General features: G+C 40.6%; 1 protein-coding gene across 3 annotated transcripts in view; it reads left to right on the forward strand.

The window, feature by feature from the left end:
• Positions 1 to 13,866, forward strand: part of MYOM1 (myomesin 1) — a 67,700-nt gene extending 53,834 nt beyond the window's left edge. For 2 of the 3 annotated variants that reach the window (XM_021388584.1, XM_021388585.1), the window contains exons 28-37: positions 189 to 256; positions 1,376 to 1,489; positions 2,144 to 2,231; positions 2,945 to 2,983; positions 3,069 to 3,174; positions 4,436 to 4,599; positions 6,020 to 6,056; positions 6,356 to 6,378; positions 7,979 to 8,034; positions 12,895 to 13,866. In XM_021388584.1, the coding sequence (XP_021244259.1) occupies positions 189 to 256; positions 1,376 to 1,489; positions 2,144 to 2,231; positions 2,945 to 2,983; positions 3,069 to 3,174; positions 4,436 to 4,599; positions 6,020 to 6,056; positions 6,356 to 6,378; positions 7,979 to 8,034; positions 12,895 to 13,176 (977 nt within the window). In that variant the 3' untranslated portion in view covers positions 13,177 to 13,866. Of the gene's footprint in view, positions 1 to 188; positions 257 to 1,375; positions 1,490 to 2,143; positions 2,232 to 2,944; positions 2,984 to 3,068; positions 3,175 to 4,435; positions 4,600 to 6,019; positions 6,057 to 6,355; positions 6,379 to 7,978; positions 8,035 to 12,894 lie in introns of those variants that run through there. The other variant, XM_021388586.1, reaches the window with a different exon arrangement.

The following is a 19,634-nucleotide window of genomic DNA, read 5'->3' on the forward strand; positions in this document are numbered from 1 at the left end:
GGGACCCTTAAAAGACATCTAGTCTATTCTGTTGTATAGTTGCTTACCTTTTGGAAGAGAAATGGGAAAAACAAAAGCATTTTAAAACATCACAGTATTCTTATTAAGAAAAACAGATTTGTCATTGTTTTCGTATCATGAATACCACTGATGTGGTTTTAAAAGAATGTGTTTGTGATTTTGAACAGGTCCTCATTTTGTGGATCAGCTGGGATGGGAAGTTACTGATGAGTGTAATGTGATGTTGAAATGTAAGGTAAGAAGTAAAGAAAACACTAAGTGCAGAATTCAAAGAAGCACTTAGATCTGCATCTGTTTAGATGGCTGAAAGTACTGAATAGATAGATGACCTTTGGTTTTGGATTCCCAACTGCATATTGGATACTGACAGAGCCTCTGAAAGCTCATGTGCTAATCATGCTGGGGTGATTGCAGATGATCTGGGACTTAGGCAAAACTTACCTCCCTGTCCAGCACAAAGCAGCTCAATAACTGACAAAGAAGTCTGTGGTGAAATCCAAACTGTTTGTACTCTGGCAGTACAGTCAGTTAGCTCTGCTTTCTTTGCAGAAACACAGTATCTAAACACACAGCAAGGCATTGGTTTCTGTGCATGGAATAGAAAGAGAGGGCTTCTGCAAAAGATCCTTCAGCAAGGGAGCTATTTTTGTTGCATACTCTTTGAATATCACCACAGAGTTACTGGGGACAAGTTGGATGCTCCTGCACAGCTTCCTAAGTCATTTAAGAGAGGGACCGGGACAGGAGCAGAGTGGTATGAAGACAACATTTGTTTTGAAGGAATACAGAGCGCCTGCCTCAGGGCCATAGAGCTGTCATGCCCTGACAGCTCTCCTATCAATTCTAGGCAGTGAGCTAGGTCTGTCATCCAGTCCCCTGCATGTCCCCCTGGGTATTGCAAGCAGAGAAAAACCAGAACACCCTGTGCTCTTGCTGCTTATTTCAGATAAAACACCTTGGAATATAGCTTAGACATTTTTCTTCAAGTCTGCCATCTATCCAACCATCCACTCGCTGAAGAAAAGGGACCTTAATAGGTGTGATGAGTCTTAGTGAATTTGAAGACTTTCTGATTATTGCCCATTTATGTGTGTCAAAATCCCCTGGGCTGGATTCACTGGATCACTGGACTCCTTGAAGCTGCTGATAACCCTTTTTTCTCTTTTCCTCCTTGCAGACTTCATTTTAACTGTGAGGTCTCCAACATCATCCTTGTAACTCATTACAATCAGGTTGCAAAGCTTTAGCTGTTCTTTCATGCTGACCCAGGGTTCAAACAGGCTAATCCATGCAATGCTAGTTTCATCTGACCAAATGCAGAGAATAACTGGGATATGGTTTTCATCCATTTTAGGTGGCTAATATTAAGAAGGAAACGCATATTGTGTGGTACAAAGATGACAGGGAGATAATGGTAGACGAAGAACATGACTTTAAAGATGGTGTGTGCACCCTGCTGATATCAGAGGTGAGTGACTGTCTTTGCTAGTCCTCATCTGAAGTCAGTGTTATGAATTCAGATGAAAGATATGATCTGGTATTTCAACAGAACAATCAAAAGAGGAAGTGGGTTTTAAAAATGGAAAGACTCACGAGGCGTCTGAATTTTATCTAAAATAAATTTCTATCTATAACTGTTCATTCATTTTTTCAGGAAATGATGACAGAAGAGATAATAAGTGTGATACTTCCTTTGCGCATCAGTTCACAACAGAACAAGACCATGTTTATGTTGTGACTTGCACTTGGGAAGTACTGCTCACTCTGACCTTCATGGAACCACCCTCTTGAAGTTACCCAAGGGACTTGCTTGAGATTTTCAGTCTCAAGGCGTGGGGTCTGACCTGCATTAACCACTCAATCTCTTTGCTTTCGGTTCTTCTAGCTGAGAAAGGGAATAAGCATCAGAGACCTGTGCAGAATGAGTCCTTCCATGAGCCCATCAAGGCACAGCCCAGCTGCCAGACCCCATCCCAGAGCCCCAGCCAGGAGGAGGGCACTGGGGGCACCAGGGCAGCCTCAGACATCAGGCACCTCCTTGGGGATGGGGACAGGGTGAGGATAGGCTAGGACATAAATCTAGACTTTTATACAGAAACTATTCTGAATAATGTTTTTACAGTTTTCTAAGAAAGACACTGGAATTTATGAAGTTATACTGAAGGATGACAGAGGAAAGGACACCAGTGAGCTAAAGCTTACGGACACAGGTCAGAGCCCTTTCTGCATGCTGTAAGCCAAGCAGCCCGTATGTGAGGTCAAGGCAATACAGACAGCTGCATGCGTCACCTTCCTGTGGTTTCCTTCCTCCTGCATAAAGATCATCTCACTAGAAAAATGCAGATTTTTCAGTATGAATAGTATTTGAATATGCCTTATTGCATGTATCATTTTGGGAGAATGTGATGACTAGTGCTAAGCTAGATGAGAACTTGTTTCCTCAGGGCTCATCAGTAGTGTAAGTCAACAATCATAAGAAATTATAGAACTAGATATTTTTATAAGATTTCACTTTTTTATGTTTTTGCATTCATATATTTTGAGACCTTTCCACTCATTGTCACCACTGTGCTTTTAAAATTTCACTTATACTTAATTTTCCAAGCAGCTGGGGAAAAATCAAGTCTGTTGTAATGTACATAGATGGGTTATCATTCCAACTGAATATGGATATTCATACGGAAAAAAAGAGCAGAGTTTAGTTCTGCTGCAGCAGTATTCATCAAGGTAAAAGAAAGTCTGGAAACTGTGGAATAACAGGCAAATTTCTGCATTACTTAGATTTCTAATACTTTTAAAAGTGTAGATCTGATTTATTTTTTGGAACCTCCTGGGGAAATTATTTCAGAGGCAGTGTTTGTCCTATGATTGACTGTGATTGAGCTGCAGACTCAATCTTAGTCTATGGATTTTGTCTCCACAGCTTTTGCAGATCTGATGAATGAAGTATGCAGAAGGATTGGTAAGCATTTAATTCACTTCTCCGGTTAATGACTCATTGTGACACTCAGCGAATGGCTGCATATAAAGATGTGCTCTTCTTGCAGCTTTATCTGCAACGGATCTGAAAATCCAGAGCACAGCTGAGGGCATCAGACTGTACTCCTTTGTCACCTATTATGTGGAAGATCTGAGAGTAGGCTGGGTGCACAAGTAAGTATGCCAAAGCTTTGCAAAAGTCAGTGTGATTTGGTGTTTGTAGACTCAGAAAGAAGCTAGACGTATGAGACAGACTAGGCCCAGTTGTCTTTCCATCATCCCTCATGAGTCAGGGCTGCATTGCTTCAGAGAACTTCCACCTCCTGGGTGGGAGCTGTTTCTTCCTCTGGACTGGTTCTGAGGAGTGACACATGTATAATCTGTGGCACTGGCAAGCTCTGTTAGAGATCAGTGCCTCTGGTTCGAAGATACCTAGCCTGGAGGCCTGCTTGTCTAGAAGCCATAATTCACAGGAACCAAGGCAAAAGGGCACATCCTCTTCATGCATGGGTTCACGTTTTGGAGGCAAAGCAAGCTTTAACATGTGCCTGGGGTAGTAAAATCCAGACAGGGCCTCCTGTGAGTTCTACGCGCCTAAATGGGACAGACAGGAGAACTGAGACTCTGAAAATGAACTTGAATGCCCAGCTCCCCATAAAATTAATGGGAGTTGTGTATCCAAATCCATGAGACAGCTTTGAATTCTCTGTCAGCGTAAACAGCTTGTACTGGAAAACTTGGAGAAGTAAACAACTCAGTTTACTTTAAATCTATTATTAATATTCTTGCAGCTTCACTTCCTGTGGACATGGTAACAGTTTGAGATTTTCCCCTTTCTTGGCACCCATTTGACTCGGTATCTCCAGGAGTCTCAAACATTTCAAAACTGGAAGTGAAATAGGAATTGTTCTGGGTTTCTTTTTCTCTCTTCGTTTTCTCTTTTTTTTTCCTACTTTTCTTTCTAGTTTCTCTCTTTTCTCCATGTAATGTTTAGAAATTAATTTACTCTTGAAAAGCATCAAATTGCTCTTTGACTCTCTAGCATATTCAAAGCTATCAGTTAAAAAGAAAACGAACAGCTTGCTTGACAAATATCATATCCTTCATCCAAGGCAATTAGCTGTCTAGCTAAGAGGCTGAAAAATTGATCTTTTTTGTGGAAGAAGATGTACTCATGTCAAAATGTGTTTGACTGTAAAAGTCAAAGCACGGCAGAACATGAGAAAACATTCAAACTAGGCAAACACTACTTGTAACAAAAGTGAGGTTTTGTTGTATGTACAGCCTTATATAGTTTTGCAGTGCCCAAGCAGAAATAAACTTATGCTAAGTTATGCTACCTTGGAAGTCATTTAGTAACTGCACACATTTTTCACAGAAAATCCTGTTTATATTCCACTGAAATAAAGGGGTAACACTGTTTTGTATTTTTCAGTGATACCCAGATTAGGTATACGGACAGAGTGAAGACTGGTGTCACTGGAGAACAGATCTGGCTGCAGATCAATGAGCCAACTCCACAAGACAAAGGCAAATACACAATGGAACTCTTTGATGGCAAAACTGGACACAAAAAGACAGTGGATCTTTCTGGGCAAGGTAGGCTGCTCACACTGTTAATATTACCTGCACGTGGGTATAACACTGTGGTAGAGTAGGCACTTGCTACAGACCTGGTACCATTTGGGTTGTAGGGTCTCTGCAAGGTGCCTGCAGCTTGGCACCCTGAGATAGCGTCATCCATTTGCCCCATACTATGCTCTCAAGTTATAAATTATAATTGACTTTTTCATATTCCAAATACCAGCCTGCAGCTTGACTCTGAGTTGCCTACTGAGATGTCAGCCCAGTTTTTGAGTTTTCCCACAAAATCCCATGTGTTGGTGGCATTGATTGGCAATGTTAAACACAAGTTGTAGCATTGAATGCCTTCTCTGTCTCTTCCTTTCAAGTAATATTTGGCAGAGGAAGTGAAGGGCAGGTTTGTTTTGTTACTTTCCTACTGTATTTATTTGATGGATATAATAGGGCTCCTTATTCTTCAGAGATGTCAAGGCTGGTCCCTTTCATCAGCACAATGAAGGAATGTTTCAGGAACATATAAAATTAATTTGATTGACTGATGGAAGCTCTTACTCTGAGAGAGCTCTCACATTCCAGGGAGCAGATTATCTGCTTCAGAGTGGCTGGCTTCCCATCTCCAGCATTTCCCATCACTAAAGCTTTGCTTTGTGCCTGTAAGCCCTGTGGAAGGGCAATAACCTTACAGTCATCTACAGGTCGCTCCTTCTGTATTCTATCCCCACTTTCTGAGAAAAAGAAATTTTTTCTTCCCTTTCAAAGTGGGAGATGTTGACCAACCGTGTGACATTAGCTTAGCCTGAATTTATGGAGGAGACAAGAGTTTTCTGTTTAAATTGGTCATGGCCATCAGTTCAGTGCTTCAGAGAAGATGTGAAAAGCACTTGGAAAAAGTAAATGTCTTGTATCCATAAGCCAGTGGTCTGTGAAGTGAGGTGCAGAAGACAATCTGCTGGGTTGTGGGAAGAAAACACGAGAACTTCAGTAGCCCCAGTATATAATTTATAAATAAATGCATATTTATATATTGGGGTGTGTGTGCTCAAAATTGTTTTTACTAATAAGAGGACATGATCAAAAAAGCTTGAATAACATTAGCGTGGTATATTTTGGGTTACTTCCTCTGTTTCATGAGGTAATTTCAACCTAACATTCTCCTCCTGTGTCTTTGAGCTAAATTTTGATTTTTAGTAGAAAAAAGAAGTGTATTTATGCATGCATATGTGCGTATAATAGTTGCCGTATACAAGACTGCCTTTATTAGTTGAACCATTTACCTCTGTAGAGATTATACAGTATCACAGCATGAATCCATGTGTTAATATTAATATTTCTTTAATGATGTCTACATTTTAAATTTAGTTCTACATTTTAAAGTAACATTTGTGATGGCCTATGTTTGAACCTCCCTTTAAAATCAACTTTTCTCTTTACCAAGCATTTGACGAAGCCTTTGCCGAGTTCCAGAGATTAAAGTAAGTATTTTGCAACCCAGCAGTGGAACCCATAAAATAATAATGGTATTTGTTTGTTTTGTGCTAGAGCTAAAAATACAGTATGAAGCAAATCCTAGTCCTACAGAAGTCTGTAGGAGTTATGCATGTGACTGCATTGCAACAGTTAGGTAATGAAGAAAAAGCAGTATTGCCAAACGATGAGAGGCGTTTTCTTTAACTGATCAAAGGCAGTTTAAGAGACAAGCTATCTATTTTTCAATCACTCTAAGTAAACCTTACATGAAATTGAATTTTCTCTTTGTTTCCTTTAAATCCAGGCAAGCTGCGATTGCAGAGAAAAGTAAGTGAGGCTTCTTTGACCGTAATTGCAATAAATGGTTTGTGAAGGTTCTCTCCCTATACAGGAAGGCTACCTGTTGGGAGAAAGAGGGCATGTATGCATGTGTACGTGTATGTGCATGTCATAACCCTGGTTGGCCTAGCACCAAGGGGAAGCAAGGAGAGCGATTTAACATTTTGCACATTGCAGCTAATGACACTATAAATGTGGGTTGTGTGGACATTTCCAGCCTAAGATCTTGCTCTCTTTACCAGTTGGCTTTATCCAAAAATCACCTCAATTGTTGAGATATCTCATGGATGTTTTCTGCCCAAAAGTCACTGTTTTCTGAGATGGAGGAAATCACTCGGCTGGTTTTGAACTATCTAAAATGTTAAATGGCTCTGCATTATGGAGGTGGGTAAGAAAGCAGCAGAAGCTTCTGGATAGTTTAAAGACAGATCCCTGCATCTCCTGACACTTTTAGATACATGTGAATTCTAACACAACACTTAAAACGAAAGTATGTAGCAATTATTTAAGGCATAAATCATTAGAATTCAATTTGGATTATTAAGGTCAATATTTTTCCTGTTAACAGAAAAATCCATGGGAAAATGTAACAAAACAAAAAGTTCTGCCAATGTAGATGATTTTCAGACCTCAATAAAAACAGAGGCAGAACTGGAGTTTAAGAAAAACAGAGAAAAATGGGTAGATGGACTGGAGCTAACTCCTTACTGGACATAGACTCCAAAGAGAAAGGGGTTTGGCTAAGCTAAGTACAGCAATTACTGGTAGGCCCAGCTGAGATGGCAGGGAAGGACCAGTAACAGCCCTGCCCTGGGCAGTTCATTTCTAACTCTGTATGATTCATACGAGGCTGGCAAATCAGCATAGTCATGCTCCATTGGGCTGTCATTTACTGCAGAGTGCATATTTTACAGAGTGCATTAGAGGAGAATATTCTCTATTGTCCCTTCCTTACTCTGCCAGGCTCCACCAAGATTATAACTAACATAATCCATGTCCCAGAATAAGTGCATCAAAGCCTGCATGTGATCAGCTTATTTGTATTTATGTAAGATTCCTATGGGACTTTGAGCTTAAAGCTGTAGACCAGATACCCATCCTGTTTACACGCGGATCCATGCAAAGCAGAGAAATTTCACTGCTGTCACCGAGACTGATGCCTTTTTTAGATCAAAGCATAAGCTCCAGCACTTTTGTAGCTGCCATTCATTTCTTCTCAAAAACATCGTTTCTCGTCTATCCCACTAACCGTTTACAGCGCTGGATCTCAAAAAATCAGTATTATTATTTTCTGAATGTAATCACAAGTAGCACTGAATTGGTGGCAAAATGTGCAGGACTCGCCAGGCGGACTTTAGTTCTGCCCAGTAGGTGACTGACACCAGCTGTTAACGCTTCTTTTGCTGTGAATGGAATGTTTCTAAACTCCAAATGGTGTGCTAAGAATGCTGAGTAGCTCTCTCCCAGCACAGATATCAGAGACAAATTGTACATAAATAAGATAAGAGGAAAGAACTGGAGGGGGAACAGAATCTGAGACACAGTTGATTTTAAGACACTAAAGAAAATTATGCTCGTTTCTTTTCAGATCGCGCCCGGGTGCTTGGAGGTTTGCCCGATGTTGTCACCATCCAGGAAGGCAAGGTACAGTGAATTCACTGAAGAAGCTTTACCCAACAGCCAAACAGCTTGAATGCCTTTCAGTGACAGCAAAATATTCTTTATTTTATTTTTAAAGATTCCATCTATGAAATCTGTCACATTATTTATTCATTCCCCGTCTTCTGTACGTAACTCAGTGGTCTTGCACAGATGGGTTTATTTATTTAGGGCAGCGTCTTTTCTTAAGCATTAGATAAAAGTGAGACAACAATGTGAGCTGTGATTCAAACTCCTTATGTAACCAGATCTTTAAAAATTCATACACGGGTCTCACAGTTAGATTTTTACTAACAGGGTGCCATTGATATAGGCTACACCAGGGAGTGTTTTAATTCCCTTTTTCTTATAGGATGGCTACTTATTCTGTACCTGATGGAGTGAGATAACTTTTTCACAACATGGCACTACAGTCAGACCTATCATGTCTGCCTTTAAAACAGTGTAAAACTAGCAAACTGTTCTAACTCAGTTCTCTTCCAGACCAAAGGAGAAAGTTTTCTTTATTTCATCAGCGTAAGAGGGAATGAAGTCGGAAGGCACTGGTGTTACACTGGATTATGTCAGCAGAGTTTAGCAAAAAGATTATTGTAAGGCACTCTCAGGGGAACACGGCTGTGCCGCTGCTCAGGCACAGACTAAATGCCCCAGGAGGTCAGTTTGTAATCCCATAACGTTTCCCCAGCACTCTGCTTCTACAAGATGCAGCACAATAGCACTGAGACCAAAAGCATCTGCTCTTCACCTCCCCCTGCTCGGCGACCAGCCACTTTGTGGGCGATCACCAAAGTGAGGCATATGAGGGCAGCTGAAAACCTGTAACATCACAACTACAGCTAAACAGCTTCCTGATATTTCCACTTTCAGCTGGCAGCGGTTCAGCTGGGTTAGAGGTAATTGATAGTGAGCTGGGCAGAAGTGTTAAGAATCTAAAATCTTGGTCTGAGTCTCTTAACAGTGCAATTCGTGGCCATCAGATAGCGGGCTACAACAATTCAGGGAACACTGAGCATCTTGGCATCGTAAAGTAAAACATTTGATAAAACTTTTCACTGAATGATTTAGCAGCTCAGGGAATGCTGTAAAAACAAGCAGCATTCATACAAGTATTTTGACGGTAGGTAGAGTACAGAAAGAAATGGAATGCATTTGCAGAATCTCAGCTAATGCTGCTTGTGCAGCTTCTCATCCTGCTTTGGCAGGGAATAAATTTGGGTGCTTGTTATCATTGTGTTTAGCTCCCTGCCAAAGAGCATCAAAGCTGAGTATAAGCTCACTAAAGCAAATTGTGTAAATTTGACAAAAAGGGAATTTGTAAAAAAATGAGTTGCAAAATCTTACCCAGACACACACTGCCCTTGAAAGCAAGGACATTTGTGATGTTTGAATAAGTGAATGGAAAATTCCACAAACTCGAGACAAATATCCTTGACCTGATGGTTCTGGATGCTGTAGATGATTTTTTTGAGAAACAGAGTAGGACAGAGTGTTTGGGGAAAGCACTGCTTGTTTGGGTGTTTTTGGCTCATCTGCCTATTGCTTGCATACACACCGGAGAAAGGGGAAGGCAATTCTCTGCGTCTGTTGTGTAATCTATGCAAACTGCACAATCACCGCGGCTTTGAAAAAGAGTAAATGAGGTAGCAGAAGACTGGTGATAGCAAGCTCTTATTCTGAATAGAAGTTCAGCCATAACTACTGAGTTCTATGAGCAGAATGGTACTGCTGTATTGAACTTGAAGCATATATATATCTCGATCATAGACTTAATGTTGTGATTGTGATGCTGTTTGCTGGCTTTCTACAAGTGAGCTGAAGGTATGTGTGAGAATGCACAAACTGGCACCTACCAGAGCTGATCAAACAGTGCTCCAGATGGCCCAAGAGGCTTCCGCTGACAGACATAAATGCACTTCAGCATGGGGATATAATTTGGAAAAGGCTTAGTGTCAGCTCATGTTAGGGTGGAATTTTAACTGACAGAAAATACTAGCACAAGTTTTGTGTACAGACAGCCAAATTAACCTAAGTGGCTGTTCTATCAAAACTAAGAGGGGGTTATTTTTACAAGAAGAGTTTGGATCCTGACAGACGTGCTCTTTCAGACATGGAAGCAGTACATCACACTCCTCTGCCCACTAGCTCCCCATTCTCCCCTTCTGCTGGAGACTGGAGCCTCCACAGGTAGGCTGGAAGAAGGGAGCAGGTTCCCATAACTTTGCTGCTTTAGCTCACACGCTGCCCAAACTACCCATGAATGTGCATACATGCTAATATGCAGGGAGAATGGCAGTACCTGAAATACTGCAACACATTTCCCTCTGCCACTGTAGTTCCCTACTCATGATAATCTGCAGGGTAAGGCAGAAAAGACAAGCAGAGGCACAAAGGACCTGCAGCACCTAGTTGCTCCAGGTGCACAGGCATATGTGCCCCAGCTGCAGATTTAGGTTGTGAACTTGTGTGTGGAGCTCTGAAATACTGAGATCTGGTTCAAAGAGGTGACATTTGCTCATACAGGGTTTTTCAGATAGATCAGATTTCCTGATAGATGCCATAACATCTAGACATGTTATAAGTCCTAATAAAGATATGAACATGAGCAAAGACCATCTCCTGCCCAAATAACAGAAAATCTGAAGCAGATAGGTACAGTCACAGTGGGTAACCACTTCCATTTGGCTAAGGTGCCATAATCATTTAATTGTCTTCAAAAAAACATTGGCATGACCAAAGATCTTGCCATCTACATAGTGAATTATAAGATATATCTCTGCACAGTAGTTGCTGGAAAATCAGCAATAAGAGTTGGGAACATCAAGAGGAGCACCAATGTCAAACGGGAGCTAGTGATGCAAGGTTAAGCAAAATGTGGCTATTTTGAGGAATGACTTAGCAGTGATGACTCTTTCTTTTGCTACTGAACCTCTTTGAATTAAGGAGTACTGACACCACTTCAAACACCTGAGGTTTGCATAATGTCACTAACAGAGCAGTCTGGATGAGGACATAAGCTCATTAGTATCTTGCAGTGGCAGCTGGGACAACTCAGAGATGATCTCATGCTTGCTAGAAAACTAGAACACAGTAAAGAAATACTGAGTACTGTAAGGGACACGTGTGCAGTGCCTGGCTGAGACTGAAGCTGAGGGCATGTTTGTATTGAGAATGTTAAGGAAAAGGGGGAAATGTAAAACCATTTGTTTTCCCTATGTTTTTCAAAAGGACGGACTGATAGAGTGATCAAAACCACATTCTCACCAGTGGGCTACAAGAGAAGGCATTCACAGTCCCCAAGTTGTCATCAACTATAGGTCCTGCAGGAAGTCAGATAGAAGCCATTTCCACCAGGCTTTAACCAGAACGTGTCTTTCCATCAGTACCAAGATATATGCGTTGGTGGTGGAGGAAATATTTTGCCTTCGCTTTTGTTTTCTTTTTAATCTTTCGAGGATGTGGGATTTATGTTAGTGTGATTTTTGTTCTCAAAGGTACAATATATATATATTTTTAATAGAGATCTCCATTTTTACCCTGTCTGTTCATTTCAGTAGCTTTCTGGATGCCTCTATTCTGTCCCATCTTCCACTGTCACACTACCAGATAAGGGGCAGAGAAGTGAAGGGAAGGTAGCATGTGACATTGATTGCTCACGTTGGCCTTTTATTGTGACAGCATATATTGCCGAGATGTGGGTCCTTCTCAGTTGCTTCTATTTTGGATGTTTTTTTTATCAAGAGGCTTTAAGAAAAACGGAGGAGAAAATTGATTTCAGTCAGGTGGAGCCATGGCCATTCCTTATGTATCACTGAACACCTTTATCTCTGCAGTAAAAGTCCTTCAAATTCCACTAGAGAAAAAGTTACATTCTGCTTTGAGTAACATTTTCGGTTTGGGCCCATACACTGTTCGGTACTCGATTCATTCCTAAATAAAGCTCCAGAGAAAGGCATTTGCACCACTGAGGTTTCATGTGAACACTTTTCACATTTGACTCTATGTGATGTTTGCTTTGGCAAACTCAGTGAGAATATTCCCACAGCACTGTGACCAGAGGAAGAGATAACAGCATCCTGTCAGTCCATGTGTAACAGTGCCTCTCAAACATGTATTTCTCAGTTGACAACAACAAAAAAAATGAAATCTGAACATTGTGTGCTACTGAACTCTTGAACAACTGATTCTCTGCAAGGATGGTTCCTTCAGTATGTTGGGGCTTAGAACCTTACTAGCATCAAAGCAAAATATTCACACGTGCAGCAAAGAAACAGTAAAGTTTATTTGATTTCAGTTAAAAAACAGTTTTATGGGAGTGAATGAAACAATTCAAGCCTGTTGGAGGAGCTGTGAGGGCATACTATGAAAAGATCCTGAACTGAACAAAATACTCCAGGGATACTTTGACCTTAGTTATTATTTCGAAAAAGAAGATGCTTGCTTTACTTCTATGGCAAATATATAGTGAGCTCAACCTGAACAAATCTGTCTGATAGGTCCTCAAATTCTTATTTCTGGTCTTACATAAAAATGCGGGTATTATCTGATTTTATACTAAACATTATGCATGGAGAAAGCCCTGATAAGCAGTATTAGAAAAGAGAAGAAGGTGCATAAAATATTGAAAACTTTGTAATGGAGTTTTTGAATTGAGTTCCTTCTTTTTCTTTATAATAGAGGAGACTGACAAAAGTCAGTCCATCTCTTGATCGCTGATGATGATGCGCATCCATCTACTAAAAGCAGGAAAAGAAATGCAGGGAGAGGGAACATCTGTAAAATTATGCATCAAAAATCACAGCGAATCTTTATTGACTTATATACAACCCTTTTGTACTTCTTCTCTAGGCACTCAATCTGTCTTGCACTGTTTGGGGAGATCCTACCCCAGAAGTCTCATGGCTGAAGAACGAAAAATCATTTGTATCAGATGCTAACTGCATCCTGAAATTCGAATCTGGGAAGAACGTCAGCTTCACCATTTCTGCTGTGTCCACACTCGACTCTGGGAAGTACAGCCTTGTGGTGAAGAACAAGTATGGCACGGAGACCAGCGATGTCACTGTAAGTGTGTTCATACCGGAGGAAGAGCAAGAGAAAAATAATGAAGATAAGAAAAAGAAAGCATGAATTTAAGAGTAGAAACAGAAGTGTGGGGGAGATTTTGGATGACAATGTTGACATAAAGTGTGTGTGTAAACGGCTTTCTGTTTTAGCAGGTAGCCTTGGATTTTTCCATTCACTTCACTTGTGTTTCTAATGTGCTCAATTGTGCCAAGGAAAATAGTGCCTTTCCTAAATATTTCCTTACTGCTAACTTCACAAAACCTAGTTGTGCCATCCTCACCCAGGCCAAATGCATGCTGGCTGTAAACACATCCGCACAATTTTACCTCGTTCCTGGAGTGTTTGACCCAACACAAACAGAGTGAAGAAACATTTGAGTGGAGGCAACTGACAAGATAGATGGAAAGACTGAAAAATGATCAAGGCATTTTTGAGCAGCAGTTTAGATTTGTTCCAACTTTGGTAATGTAGTATAGATGGAATGCGTTAGCGAATTCAAACCACGGAGAAATTAGTGCTGGTCTTCGTCTACATTAAGGCCCCTCTGTATTGCTGTATTAATCTAGAGAGGCCTTAATATGGGTGTAGGTTACATCCATAAATGTTGTTTAATCTGCCCAGTTGGGGTAAAAGTACTGTAATATAAATGAAAACTAGACTTAGGAGGCCAGAATACTAATGTGTGCGTGTGTCTGCAAAAATGTATGATCTCTATGTTCACAAATAAATGGATTCACTTCTTTCATTCTATCACGAGTTTGTCTCACTGTGTCATGTTTTACAGGTCACAGCTCCCCTGGTTGTTCACATCACCTTACCAACTTACCACTTTCTCCACTATATTTACTTTTAGCTTTCCTTTAGATCCACATTAATCTTCACTTAACCTTTTACCACAAAACCCTGATGGCATCACTTCACATTTTTCTGTCCAGACCTTCACTGCTTTACAACTCAACTCAACAAGGCATGTTTACCAATTCAGCCACAGGAGTAGTTTCATGCAGTTCAATGAGTCTGATCATGAATTCTGATTGAAGGGTGTTAGGTAAGTGCTTTGTTAAACAGAAACCTCAGATAATTTCATCTATAATTAACACTGGAGATCAGAAATAACATACTTCTTCAAGATCCTTCGAGAATACAAAAATAATTTTCACTGGAAACTGGAAAAAAGGAAGGTTTTTTCAGGCAAAAATATTTCAGAACCTTTCATCCAGACCCAAAAATATTTCAGAACCATTCGTCCAGATCCAGAACACACTTCTATAGATTAAAAGCTCCTCGTCAGCCATTTTGCAACAATATCACTGATTATTAGCTGAGGAATAACGATGGAACATGTATCTATTTCCCTTCCATTGGATATGTACTTATCATATGATGCGTAAGACTTTTTATAAGGGTATTTATCAACAGGATAAGGGAAACGGTTTTAAACTGGAGTAGGGTAGATATAGAGTAGATATTAGGAAGAAATCCTTTACTGTGAGGGTGGTGAGACATTGGAACATGTTGCCCAGTGAGGTTGTGGATGCCCCCTCCCCGGAAGCACTCAAGGCCAGGCTGGATGGGGCTTTGAGCAACCTGGTCTAGAGGGAGGTGTCCCTGCCTACAGCAGGGGGGTTGGAACTAGATGATCTTAAAGGTCCCTTCCAACCCAAACCATTCTATGATTCTATGATATCTGCTCATAAGCTGTTATCAGCCTAATTGCTAACTAGGATAATAATGTGCCATATTAATAATTCTTTTCAGAATAGTCTCACAATAGCACAGTTCTTCACATCAAAAGCAAAAGAACTGCTGTATGTATTTTCAGTGTTCTGTATAAGGATGTATCTGGGTGCACCCTTCACATACTTTCCCTTGTCATTTTTAACTACAGCAACTGCAGAAACAGCACTGTTTCCTGGGCACTTATTTTACTGCAATAATGGCATTTCCAGAAGAAGGAGCAGGCAACTTGGGGAGGGTATAAGGAAGTTGCTAGCATATGCAGGGAGAAAATCAGAAAGGCTAAAGCCCAGCATGAGCTCATCATAGCCACTGTGATAAAGGACAACAAAAAATGTTTTTACAAGGGGAGGCCTAAGGAGAATAAGGCTCAGCCAGCATGGGTTCATGAAAGGCAGGTTCTGCCTGACCAAACTCATCTACTTCTATGACCAGGTGACCAGCCTGGGGGATGAAGGAAAGGCTACTGATGTGGACTTTAGCAAAGCCTTTGACAGTAGGGAAGCAAGCAGCCCATGGCTTGGACAGGTACACTCTTTGCTGGGTAAAGAACTGGCTGGATGGCTGGGCCCAGAGAGTGAAGGTGAATGGAGTTAAATCCAGCTGGCGACTGGTCACGAGTGGTGTTCCCCAGGGGTCAGTATTGGGGCCCATCCTATTCAGTATCTTTATTGATGATTTGAATGAGAGGATTGAGAGCACCCTCAGTAAGTTTACAGACAACACCAAGTTGGCGGGAAGTGTCAATCTGCCTAAGAGAAGGAAGGCCTTACAGAAGAATCTGGACAAGTTGGATCAATGGGCTGAGGCCAGTGGGATGAAGTTCAACAAGACCAAGTATGAGACCCTGTATTTTGGTCACAACAACTCTAGGCAATGCTACAGGCTTGGGACAGAGTGGCTGGAAAGCTGCACAGAGGAAAAGGACCTGGGGGTGTTGGTCAGTGCTCAGATGAACATGGGCCAGCAGTGTGCCCAGTTGGCCAAGAAGGCCAATGACACCCTGGCTTGTATCAGAAATAGTGTTGCCAGCAGGAGCAGAGAGGTGATCGTGCCTCTGTGCACAGCACTGGTGAGGCTGCACCACAAGTACTGTGTCCAGTTTTGGCCCCTTGCTGCAAGAAAGACATTGAGGCCCTGGAGCATGTTCAGAGAAGGGCAACAAAGCTGGTAGGGGGTCTGGAGCACACATCCAATGGAGAGCAGCTGAGGGAACTGGGATTGTTCAATATGGAGGAGGCTCAGGGAGACCTTTTTAGGTCCATTTAGCCCCTTAGAGGGCTTAGGGAGCCCTCTACGATAACCTGAAAGGAGGTTGTGGCGAGGTAGGGGTTGTCCTCTCCTCAAAGGTAATACCAATAGAACAAGAGGGAATGGCCTAAAGATGCAGCAGGGGAGATTCAGGTTGGATATTAGGAAAAACTTCTCCAAAAGAGTGGCTAGGCATTGGAATAGGCTGCCCATGGAGGTGGCTGAGTCACCATCCCTGGAGGTGCTTAAGGAAAGGGTAGGTGTGGTACTTAGGGACATGGTTTAATGAGTAATATTTGTGGTACATGGAGGGTCGGACTAGATGATCTCAGAGGTCATTGCCAAGCTTGGTGATTCTATGATTCCATGTTTCAGTGAAGATGACACTAATAAGTGCTGCATAACTCATGCTTACTTAAATCCTTGCCATGTGAGGCTTAATGCCAGCCATAGCTAATGATAAAGACCAAGTGGATGTGTGAGGGATTTCTTAATGTCCAGTACCATGAAAGGTACTACATGCTACCTCTATCTGGTATAAATTTATTTTCTTCTGGCTTTAATTTCACATCAGAGGGATTTTTAGCATTAAATTACATAAAACTACTGTGTTTTCAGCATCTCACATAAACAGCAAATGTATTCGGTCATTACACTGTCTTATCTACTAAAATATTTCAAACTCAAATATTTAATGGGATTCTTGCAATCTTAAATGTGCAATTATATACATTAATGAATCACGATCTCAGTTAAAAATAGTTCAGACTATTTAGTTACAGTAGCTGTCTTTCAAAGTAAAATGAATTCATTGTTAATTTCCAAAATACAATCAGGAGAATATCTGTAATTGGAGATGCAGAAAACTTTCTGAGTTTAAAGAAGAAATGTCAAATTATTTCATAATTTTACTTAGTATGATCTGAAGCCAGTCTAAGGATGAAAAGTAGGTCATTCTGTCCTGGTCCCAGAACATATAAAAAGCAACGATGTTTCATCTCTTGTCCATCTTTCCAAACCCAAATAAGAACCTGACTTGCTCCTTGCAAGACGTTTATTACTTAGCATCAGCACAATCTAAAATAAGGATTGTATTTTGGCAGTAGCTTGTTTCTACTACTTCATCATTGAAAATCTGTCTGCCTCCCTCTATCCATTCAGCAGAGCTGCAAGGTAATACAAGAAGTGGGCCACCTCCCAGATAATCTGGATTCTGCATCCCTTTGGTTCAGAAGGTGTATGTGCCCTGAAATTACAGTTGCTGCTATACATATTGCTTCCAGAGATTCAGCTATGGTGATTTCAAACAAAATTTGTCACATATCCCTATTTCTTGCTCGTGCAACTTTGTTCTTGCTCTGCTTCAGGTGATTGTGATTTCTGTGTCAGGCCAGACTGACACAGCTAAGCATGCTGTCAGCATCTCAGGACAAAGTCAAAATAATGTAACTGTGTCTAAAAAGAAAATAACAACTGCTACAAGCAAACCTCATCAGGAAGAGGAAAAGAAAGGTAAGAGCATTTTCACCTTTACAGACAGCTGCTCCAAGGGAAAAATTGTTAAATGTTATGCGATAATAGCAATGATACCAATCATTACCTCTCAGGTCCCAAACAATCCAATCTACAGCATGCATGCTCTTAACTGGCAATGAGCGCAAAGTAGGAAATGCCAGGTTAAATAAAACCCAGTGAGATTTAGATCAACACTTTTAAATCCCTGTCCCACTGAGCTACCATCTTGGCTTACCTGGATGATAAAAGCTTTTAAACTGTAATAATACTGTCAAATTGCTGATTGCAGAGGAAAGCGCATGTAAATACAGAGATTATTTTTATCAGCTAGATATATAGCACTGTCAAAAAAAATAGGCCAGGCTAATTGAGGGACCATCGGTGCCAAAATGGCTTAATTTTCTCGACCAGTTTTTAGGGTTTTTTTTCTGACCACATAGCTGCCATTTGGGATCAATGAATTGTTCTTTCTTGGTTTTATATCTCTGTATTCGATGTCAAAGTTGGAAATGCAACCATTTTTCCACCCAGTCTAGAGAAAGGGCAGAAAAAAAAAAGGTCTCTGGTGATTCAGCTATCCTGTATATTACAGATTTTTACCCTTGTTTTAGACTCTTATATAATTGCTGCTTGGACATTGATTTATTCTTCACAGTTATATTTCCCTCATGTAGAGCATCTTATCTCCAAATCAGGCTTAAATTCCAACACTGTCAGAATATCTGTTTTATATACTTTGCGCAAATATTTTTTGTTTACATACATTTGCACAAAAAAAAAAATTGAAAAATGTTATATTATTACTGACAGACCATTTAATACTCTTATTACCTCCCCTTCCTGCTGCTAAAGCATGAAGCAGTAATTAACCGCATTTCTTTCTTCTCTTGGTTGCTGGCATGGGTGACTTGGACATTTCCAAGCAGTTCTGTAAATGCGATTACTTACGTGAGAAGCAATTATTTCTGTGTGTACATATTTTGCAGGTCCTATCCATTAATTTATCTAATTAGAGACCATAAATACTTGGGCTTGCTTTAGCTCTCTGAAAATTACTATTTGTGATACTGAATGTCTTTAAATGGGTGTTGGAAAAGGAATGGAACGTACCTCCATGTTGCTGAGCACAGTAAATATAAATTTTATTACTTCTCCCAAATTAGATATTAAGCCACATGTACAGGAAATTATTGCCACAGAAGAGACACCTGATTCAAAAGAAATCCCCATAGTGGAGAAACAAAAGGATACAAAGAACAACCAACACACAGCAAAGAAGACTCATGGAAAGGCTGCAGCAGCAAGAACAGTTCCTTAACCCATAGAAAGCCTGGGAATGGGGAAAAAAAACACTGGGGAAAAAAAGCCTTGAGTTAAATCCAGCATTCTTGATAGAAGAGTATGAACTTGCTATGATCTTACCACGTATTAATAAGTTCAAGCTGAGATTTCATGGGTGATAGACTAGCCATAGTATTTTAACACAAAAGTGTGAGTGTTTTTATATGATTTGTAATACTTCATAACTTTAAATGAATAATACGTGTGCAGTTATGTCTCAGTATCAGAGTAGTTGTATTGCAGTCATTGCTAAGTGTCTTGACAACGATCCATTACTGACAAGGTAATTTCAATTATTAAAACATGTCCATGAGGAGCAGAGGCTATTAGAATTAATCCTGTCCAGATGTGATTGTAAAAGAATGTTGAAATCAGTTATGTGGATTCAATACTTGTAGGCCACCATCTTTTGAGGCAAAATCCGTTTACTTTCTCTGAGTATGTATGATCTTCCTAATGCCTCATGGGCCACACTCTTCATCATGACCACTGAGGCCACAGGGGCAGATCTCCAGAAGCAGAACCATCTCCTATGGCCACTGGAAACCACAAGTGGGTTTTCTTTTGATGTAGGTTTCTTTCAACCGCATCTCTTTCATCCGATGGCTGATGTTTGGCCATTTCTTACCACCATGACTCACATGACTGCTTTTCAGCCCTTTCCACTTTATCAGTTC

The sequence above is a fragment of the Numida meleagris genome, chromosome 2, assembly GCF_002078875.1.
Source record: "Numida meleagris isolate 19003 breed g44 Domestic line chromosome 2, NumMel1.0, whole genome shotgun sequence".
Lineage (NCBI taxonomy): Eukaryota > Metazoa > Chordata > Aves > Galliformes > Numididae > Numida > Numida meleagris.